The sequence below is a fragment of the Pelobates fuscus genome, chromosome 4 (assembly GCF_036172605.1).
Source record: "Pelobates fuscus isolate aPelFus1 chromosome 4, aPelFus1.pri, whole genome shotgun sequence".
Classification (NCBI taxonomy): Eukaryota; Metazoa; Chordata; class Amphibia; order Anura; family Pelobatidae; genus Pelobates; species Pelobates fuscus.
Window position 1 is genome coordinate 168069650 of NC_086320.1, and position 10149 is coordinate 168079798.

At 37.2% G+C, this 10149-nt stretch overlaps 1 protein-coding gene across 1 annotated transcript in view; it reads left to right on the plus strand.

Annotated features, from left to right (window-relative positions):
* F13A1 (coagulation factor XIII A chain) overlaps nt 1–9944 on the plus strand; it is a 98131-nt gene extending 88187 nt beyond the window's left edge. Inside the window, exons 13-15 of the mRNA XM_063451759.1 lie at nt 1106–1266; nt 6792–6928; nt 9549–9944. Coding sequence (XP_063307829.1) covers nt 1106–1266; nt 6792–6928; nt 9549–9702 — 452 coding nt within the window. The 3' untranslated portion in view covers nt 9703–9944. The remainder of the gene's footprint in view (nt 1–1105; nt 1267–6791; nt 6929–9548) is intronic.
* The last annotated feature ends 205 nt before the right edge of the window (nt 9945–10149 follow it).

The following is a 10149-nucleotide window of genomic DNA, read 5'->3' on the forward strand; positions in this document are numbered from 1 at the left end:
CTTTATAACATTGGTGAACTAACAAAAACATATTAAAACATTTCCTATTTGCAATACAGTGTTCTTAATGTAGCCTTTACCCATGGCAGCATGCCTAAACATAAAAAAGCTTAATTAAATCTGCTCAGCGGGCACAATGTTAATATTAAGTAAAATCTATTAGTGCGTAAAACAGTAAGCATTTCACACCTTTGTGATACACTTTTTTTTAACCCCTTAAGGACCAAACTTCTGGAATAAAAGGGAATCATGACGTCACACATGTCATGTGTCCTTAAGGGGTTAAGTAGAACTGTTTTTGACAAACTAGTGTTAAAAATACAATACTAGTGTTAAAAACAAAGTGTTAAAAACAAAACCAATAATAAGTGACTCCCATTCGCCATTAGGTATGTCAGATGTATTCATTTGTTGGTAACTGTGAATTTATTATAAATATGAGAACATGTGACTGGATAGCTAATAACGATTTATAAACATGGCAAAACAGGTCCAATTTCGTCTCATCCTCTTCCTGTCAAGAGGTTGTGGTGAAAAACAGACCAAGAGGCAGTTTGCCAGCCCGGAACCCTACATATATTTACTAAAAAGAATAATTATACTTTAGTACTGGGTTTCTGAGCACCAATTAATGTATTGTCTGATATCAGCACGGTACTCACTCAGTCTGTATACTGATCAGAGGGCAAGCACTTTGTGTGAAGCTATTACCAGCAGACTGAAATGTTTTATTTTGTCGTTGTTTGCAATCTACTAAAGTACAAATTGGAAATTGGATTCCATTTTGGAGTAGAAGTAATATCTCTTTACATAATCTTTTCAACCTCTCTCTCATAATGTTGCCAACAGAGCTTTCAAGTGATTTACATTAAAGTCTATTTATTAACTGCAGATTATGTGATTGAATGCTGGAAAAAGCTATGGACATAGGAGACGCATGCTTAAATTGAGTACTGTAATCCTTAGCTGAGTATTGAGTTGGAAGAGGTGGAATTTGTGCAAATTACCATTTAGTTTGTAACCAATAATATTCAATGCTGGGGAATACAATGCATATCGCCACTTCATAATGTAAATTTTGTTGTTGTCTTTCATTTTCCATTAGCTAAAGCAGTTGAAGTTCAAATAAGAGCCAATGAGTACTTGAGCAAGATAGTTGAACAAGCTTCGTTACATTTTTTCGTTACGGCTCGCATTAATGAGACAAAGAAGATATTGGCCAAACAGAAGATTGTGGCACTGCAAGTGCCTGAGCTACGTATCAAGGTCAGAATCACATCTATGGTTTTTGGTTAGCTTTATACAGAGGAGATTGAAATATGTGGCAATCCAATGCTAAGAAGTATTATACCACAATGCTCCTTTGTTCATTAGTAGTGTGACAAATTGCACAAAAATTGAAAGGTTTGCGGGTCGTACATTGATATAAGAGCGTGTTGGTTTCTTTCTGCATGTTATATAATCCATATTATTAAAACACAAGATTTTTGATTATTTGACCGAGAGACATAAGTTTATGCAAGTTTTATTTTTTATTTTAATTTAATTTAGTAAATATACAGTACACAACAAAAACACCTCAATGAAGTCAAAATAATCCAATAATATTAATAATAAATCAGTACATTTTGTCTGAGTGCTAATTTGGAGATTTAGTGAAAAGCACACAAATACTGACCATGCAGTGTTACACAAGTAAAACACGTTATAGTTACATGACATTTACACGCACACTGATGTAACTACAAGCAATATATAAATCCGTTGGGTATAGCTTGTCAAGTTATTTGAAAGTTCTCTCATAATCCATAGGGACCAAATTAAATAAAATTCATAAAGTTTAAAATTATTACCATAATAACCTTTTCCCATCTCGCATTAATAATTACTTTCAAATCGGACTATGGACCAGCCTAGAGATTTATTGCTTTTTCAAGCCAGTATTTATGCAGTGGAAATTTAGTTTTTCTATTACCAGTGATAAACGTTCTCTGTGACCCAATAAAACACATTTAAACCGTCATTACCAGGCAAATTTTAAAGCAACACCATGACCATAGCAGCTTAGTAAAGTGTTTACAGCACAAGGATAACAATCCTGCTTCCCCGCTATTCAATAAGTTGCAAGACCGACAAGACAGTGATTTAAAACAGATTGTGTAGCTCCACCCACAAGCCATGTTAATCAGAGAGCTGTTAAAGGGACACTCCAGGCACCCAGACCACTTCTGCCCGTTGGAGTAGTCTGGGTGCCAACTCCCACTACTTCTAACCTTGCAAGTGTAATTATTGCAGTTTTTTATAAACTGCAATATTTACATTGCAGGGTTAACTCCACCTCTAGTGGCTGTCTACCAGACAGCCACTAGAGGGAACTTCCTGACTCATAGCAAAGATTTTGCTAGAGCGTCGCTGGACGTCCTCACGCTGTGTGAGGACCTCCAGCGTCGCTCAATTCCCCATAGGAAAGCACCCCTTCAGCAACTGGGGATTGGGGGGTGGGAACCTGCCGTGCCAGGAAAACGGATTGTTTTCCTGGCACTGGAGTTTTCTTTTAAATACACTTCCCTGTTTGGCATGCCAGCTAATACCCACAAGCGAGTATGTTTCACTGCTAATCTGAGACAGATGTACAGGAGCTGCTTCCCGGGATCAAGACCTTTCAAGTTCAAACAGTGATCTATCTCTGTGGTTGTTGGTGGTGGACATGGCCCTCTGCTTTCACAGCACCAATCATCCTTAGGAACATTACCTCAAAGTACCTCTTATTTCAGTGCTGCCATACGAACTCATGAAGTGAGTATCCAAGCACCATAACCACTTCAATAAGCTGTTATGGGGCATAGAGTGTCCCTTTAAAACACTAATTACTATATTGTTCTTTCTCAGTTTACCTTTCATTGGGACACAACGTGGATAGGAATATTTTTTTTTCTCACAAAGGTTTGTCTGCACCATACAAACTAACATCAAAAAGCAAATACACTGGCTGAAGACAGTCTCAGCTACCAATAGCAAACACTTACAACCCTGTCAAACCAAACTTCTAATTTAAAAATAAAGAATAAGGAAACTATGTGTTTAGAGGTGGGTAAGAGAACAGAAAAGGCAAGGAAAGAAATATTGTGGCAGACCACCTGGTACCCCGACTGGGTACCTCCGCCAAACACGCTCTCTAGCTATCACTGGGACACCATCAGCACTTTAGCCCCTAGCCACTGCAGCTTGGCTGGGGTCTCGCCGTCGCTTCCCACCCTGGAACAGGGTCCTGGATCCAGCTTCTAGTGATTGAAGCTCTCCTGCGGAGAGTATAGCTATGGAGTGATTATAGCTGCTTTGTGATTATAGCAAGCTGAGTGATCATAGCCTTCCCCCAGAGACATTAGCCGAGACTTAATGCTGGGAGTTAACCAGTTGAATGGGGCATGGTACAGGCAATTTATGCACAGACCCCCAGGATGGGGTCTCCATACAATTCAATACAGACTCCTCCCTGGAGTCTCTGTGTTTGGGAGATAATTGAGTGTACTTTGCGTAAATTAATTATCTCCCAAGCACAAAGGTACAATGTACAAAATATTAAACACCCCAAAACACACACTATTACAAGGGACCCCCACAGGTCCTATATCCCCGATAGCCTGGATCTGAGCGAGTGTACGAATAGGGCTCAGATCCCATGAACACAGCCGAATCGCCACCGGGGTAAAGTTTTTACCGACTGATTTTTTTTATTGGGAGGTGTAATAAATGTAATTTATAAAAGTGCAAATTTCTATTTAAATCTGCACTGTTTGTAAAATGAAAAAAAGAGGACACACTCTTCACACATAAAGCACTTCAGCAAATGTTGAGCACCCTTTTTAACTCTGGCACACGGGGTGAAATGTAAAGGGCAGCTATAACGCTGTTCTCCCTTGTTAGATTATGGATTCAAGGAACTCTTGAGACTTTTTATTGACCTCTCACTCACTGCATCGGGGCGTGGAAACAGGAAATGATGTAAGAGTGGTCGGCACTTTAATATTTAGTCAATTTCTTGGCAATTTATAATTCACACAAATTCCTGAAACATTTGGGAGTTCAAGATTTACTTAGATTAATAGCTAACATCTACATATGCAGCCTGTCTTCTTCCTAACATGCATGATCATGTCATTGTTCTTTAAGGGTAAAATAGCAAAGTCATGCCTTTTTAAGGGATCAATCCCCTGCACTAGATTTCTATCAGCCACGGAACTCTGCTACTCTTAACTGGCTGGCTAGTTTCTTATCTGGCTTCAGTTACATTATCATTACAGAACAAACAATGGGATGAGGAAGTCAACATACTATATCCAAGCTAGAGAGTATTTCAAACCCAACAGAGGGCCAACAAGTGAAACACACTTCATGGGAAATTAATGTAGAAAACAGGAAATAGGAAATAATTATAGCATTGCAAAGATGGACCTATGGTGCTCCATTTCATCTTAAATATATACATATAATAAAGAGGCTTACACAATATATTGATCAATATATAATCATTATGTATAGCAAATGCGTCATAGCTAAATGAGTACAGAGTAAGCCTTTGCCTCAAGCATTGTCTGTGAGGAACTGCAGGTCTCTATAGCAATGAAGACTCAATGCAGGAATTCATCTAGGGTTTGATTTATAGGAACATATATGCACCTGTTTTATTTACATACACTTGACATATTTATTGTAGCATTCTCATAATTATACATTTACAACATGAAATCCCCATTGGCAAGCCCAGGCATCTAAAACTGCTCAGCTGATGGACGGATCTGTCATCGGATAACTTAATAAAACGAGGACATTAACAATGCTGATGATAATATCGGTATAATGTATTTACACAGCAGAATCTGAAAACTGATGAAAATGACTATTGTAATAATAGTGATTGAAAAGATTATTATATCCTAAGCTGTGACAGGAGATATTTATTATATAACAAATAAAGAATTACACGACCTATAGGCTGTAAGGTATAAGCAGGAGCCATTTTAAACACATAGGGACAGACACATAGGATTTTCTTTAAAAATATACATAGAAATGATTACCATTGAGAATTAAAATAACTTAAATCTAACCTACAATGTTGTAAGTAGCTAAAGTATTTATTAGAATTTTCAAAGTGCAGGTGATATTGCCCTATTAGAATTTTAAATTATTTTTTTAATTTCAAAAATTATATTGAGCACCTATGGATGAGCCACCAATGAGCCCACCTAATCACCTAATCATACACAAGGAAGAGAAACTTGAAAGGCTCTTAACTGGAGCCTTTAAATATTGGGAGGAGGGCCTTTTCATAGTGTCCGTCTGTCTATTTGAACATATTTGTGTCACAAGTATGAGAAATTTGTCTGATGATTGATCTGGCTTTTGGCCACTAAATACTGTTTAATTGACTATTTATTGATGCTGGTTATTTAGTAAATATGTGGCAGGTACGCCCCAAACATTTTCTATGTGTCAGTAATATTGAAATGTGAGCATTGTTTTCATGCAGCAATTCATACTGACACTGCCGCTTTCAGAGTTGGTTGTAAAATTCTTGGAAATGTAATGTTTTGACTAGTCTCTCCTAGCACACATTCACTCTTCTAAGTCTGCATAGAAATATCAATGAACAGTAAATCCGTCATTATCCAGATATTGGGGCTAAAAAGACAACTTCATTTGGCTATGTTATATTTTATGATCTCTGCTTTTTAATGAGTAATAATTGTGACTGAGTATTTGGATGCTCAAATGAGTTATGCTACTCTATGTTCCCCATTTTTATAATTGTTTGCAAAGATTTGGGATTAGCAGTTTATATTTATTGATTTCCATTGTTCAAGAATACATACAGTGAGTTTTTCCTAAATACGTATCAATACATTATATAGTGGACTTGAGCAATGCTAGTGCACAGTTCAATATATCATATTCAAATTTTGCAGAAGTAATGTAGAAATAATCAATCTCAATATGTTGTGGAAACAATCAATTTTGATTAGTTCAGGATAATCAGCCTTTGGCTGGATTAGTCTATTTTTGGGGAAAAAAATAAAAAATAATTTAAAAGGACACTCCACTGCCTAAATATATAAAATAAATACAATCACTATTTAGTAGATATGCCCCTAATGAAACTATACATGCATGCATTTAACCCAGGGCTATCCAACCTGCGGCCCCCCAGATGTGGCTGAACTACAACTCCCATGATTCCCTGGCTATCTGTTTCATTGAACAAATCATGGGAGTTGTAGTTCAGCAACATCTGGGGGGCCGCAGGTTGGACAGGCCTGATTTAATTATGCATTTTTTCACTGGGGGTATATCTAAAAATGCTGCAGTTCTCTTGTCTGCTGCCTTTTCCAGCCCTCCCCTTCTAACCCCACCCAGTCTTTCTGGGCTGCCCAATCACAGACTTTCCAATGTAGCTGAATGAAAAGTGTTTGCAAGGCAAGTGCTCTGAGCAATTGCTGCCTCTTGAGTTTAGCTCCACTGAGAAAATAACAGCCACGAAGTAACATGACTGGTTGTCAGATTGACAGCCAGGGAGGTGTAACAAAGTTAATTTATAAAAGTGCCAATTTTTGTTGAAATCTGCACTTTTTTTGTAAAATGAAAAGAAAAAAAAGACACGCTCTTCATACATAAGGTACTTCGGCAAGCTAGCATGCTTAAGGGGTCTAGAGTGTCCCTTTAAGGCATTATTTGAATGAGTATCTTTAAACTATATTAATTATACTAAAATATTGTGTTCATCTACATTCTAGGCTCTTGGAGAGAAGATAGTTGGCAAAGAAATGACAGTGTTGGTGGAGTTTACAAATCCATTAAAGAAGAAACTCCAGAATGTTTTCTTGCGAGTTGGTGGACCTGGTCTCATGAGGACTAAAAGTCAAACTTTCAGGTGAGGATCGTTACCAATATGGAAATCTTTTAACTATATAGGTAACTGTGAGCCAAAGATGTGCATTTTTTTTTCGTTTGTTTTTAAAAATAAAAATAATTTCCTATAATGCTGCATATTTGCAATCTCAGAGTTAGCCATCACTGCTATAGTGGTAACAGTCATCACCGAACATTATGTCTGAGCCTGTACAGAGCATTTCTTTTCTTCTAGGAAATGTCTACTCACTGTCTGCACCCAATGTCTTTATATTTGGTTTACCACCAAATAATAAAAGTAAACCTAGTGCAGGCACTGTAACTACTTCATCATAATGATGTGTTTATAGTGTGCTGAATACTTTTGCACTGCCCTTCCATTCATTGGTTTAATGTTAAATGAGAATCCTAGCAGGCCGTCTTATCTGCGCTACTCTGACTAAAGAACAGGGCCGGATTTCGCATTAGGAGGCACCTGCTTTTTTAGCACTTATAATGTGCCCTTTGAGAGCTTTAGTTAGCTGGTGGAGAAATTAAATATCCGGATCCTTGACCATCAATCAGAAACAGTTTTAGCGAGTATACAGCTCAGTGCTGTCCCAACTCTTCCAGTGCTGTCCCAACTCTTCCAACAGCTCAGTGCTGTCCTAACTCTTCCAGTATACAGCTCAGTGCTGTCCTAACTCTTCCAACAGCTCAGTGCTGTCCTAACTCTTCCAGTATACAGCTCAGTGCTGTCCTAACTCTTCCAGTATACAGCTCAGTGCTGTCCTAACTCTTCCAGTATACAGCTCAGTGCTGTCCCAACTCTTCCAGTATACAGCTCCGTGCTGTCCCAACTCTTCAGTGCTGTCCCAACTCTTCCAATTGACAGGAAGTTGAATGGATTAGTTCCTGGACTACAGGAGACATAGGAAAGTGTCCTTCAAGCTCCACATGCCCTAAATACACTTCCTACTAACCCTAGATTTAACCCATCCCAAAACATAAACAAATCATTTAATTATGCCCAAATTTAAGCACTCAAAGCTTAAGATGCTTTTAAGCCTGCAATGTGCAGTTGGCACATTTTATCTGCTTCTTCTAGTTTTTTGGGGGAGAGAGGGGTAGTTGGGTATAACTTAGAATTTGATCCCTACAGGAGGCATTAATCTGAACAGCATGGATGGCTGATAGTAGCAGCTTAACACTTTCAGTCTATTAAGGATGCCTATTGCTGATATAAAGTCTTGTGGATAGGGAAGTATAGGAAAGTATGTAATCTCTGCCTTAGCCATACCTCTACTGTGGGCAGGGCTGTGGGCAGCCAGGGACCCTCATTCAATGTTAAACGAATGGTGCAACGGCACTAAGACATTTCAGGCATCATAATCAATTCAATGAGATGAAATGGTTATAATGCCTATAGTGTCTCCTTAATTGAACTGACAAAAAAAGCAAACCTTGGGCAAAATAATTAAACATATGCTATCAAAAGAATAATTGACCATTAAAGTTTTCTTAAAGTGGCAGACTAAGCACCATGCAAACAATATCCACATCTTCTCAGGGGTAATGTAATTGCTTTTGGGACCTAATAAACAAAAATATTAAAGCTACTGTGATTAAATACAGAGTTGGTACAGCCTTTTTAAATAACTTCACCCAAACTGCACAATTGTAACCAAGGACAGGTAAGGTAAGAAGATCATCTAAGATCTCCGGCTGTAAGTTATTCAATGTCTCTACCATTCGGAAACAATGCAGCATTGCCATATGTGGACTCCTGATGACTGCCACGTGCCTAGAAAACATTTCTCAAGAACACTTTTATAAAACTTAAAAAAAATAATGGGATTACCATACTAGTAAATCCAGGGAATTAATGTGAAAAGCATACTTATAGAATAACACAGTGTTTACTGTGTAAATAGGCTCCAAGCTATCCTATTCAGTTATAGTTCTCTGTCGTCAGGATGTCAAGGAACTTTGGTAAAACCTGTAACAAGCATTCCTCGCTGAGTCTCTATTCATTTAACGCTAAAAACTATTGATTTCAGAGCTCAACATGCTATTGAAGTTGCATTATTTAGATAAAGCTGCAGGGTTTCTGGATGCAGGAAAAGAAACACAGGCTAGTAGCAGCTTTTCAAATAAGAATCTAATTTACGTCTGGTTATTCAAGAATGATAAATAACATGTTGCTGCTGACGTCTCAGCACAACGCTTAGAAGCATTTGTCACTACAGTATAGTTCTTTTCCATGTGTAAGAATGGATGACCATATAGTGTATGTTTGAATGTCAAGCATATATGTTTAAAATGTTTATGTGCAAATATAAGTTTCTACACACATAATGCTTACCTTTTTCACAAGTCTGTGAATTTGCAAGCACGGTTATTTACTAAAATTTAAAAATTCCAGAATTCACAGTGAATTTTACATTTTACATTTCCAAAGTAGCTGAGCTCAGATTATAGCTGACTTGGCGAACTCTTGCTTAATTCTTGAAATTCCAGTTCTTATTTACGTGATAAATATACCTGTACATTGTAGCTATATATTGAACTGTGAGATAAATTATAAAGTTGTGTAAATACTGTTTAAATGTCCTCTGTTTTTATGATCGATACCTCACTGCCTATTAATGAATTTATTTTAGGGAAGTTCCACCAAATTCGACACTGAATTGGGAAGAGAAATGTAAACCAATGAGAGCCGGTGCAAGAAAATTAATTGCTACACTTGATTGCGATACCCTGCGCCATGTTTACGGGGAGCTGGATCTAGTGATTTTGAGTGACAGTTCTCAGTGAATGGTCTGTCTCCAATATTAGTCATGTCATATTATCCTAGTTAAATCAGTTATATCCTATGGGAGACAGAAATGTATACAGTTGCAATTTACTAAAAAGTCATAGCATGAAAAGAATTCTAACTGCCTGATTGTTTCTCCTTTAAGACAATAATAATAATCCCTTGCTTATAGCAATGTTCTGTAATAATCAAATAAAAACATATACAAATCATAATAACAATAAAATAACATTTGTTTCTAATAAATTTTAACAAATGTTAGCAACCGCATAATCATTTAATTTGTCGCATTATGTTTGTGTATGTGTGTGTTTTACTATCATATTTCAAACTACAAAAATTCAGTTTAACTAGGATTTATCCATATTTGTTCTGATCCAAAGTGACCTGTTCTTGAAGCCAACTAGTTCGGTAATTCAGCCTTGAATAACTTCTAAACTAGCCCC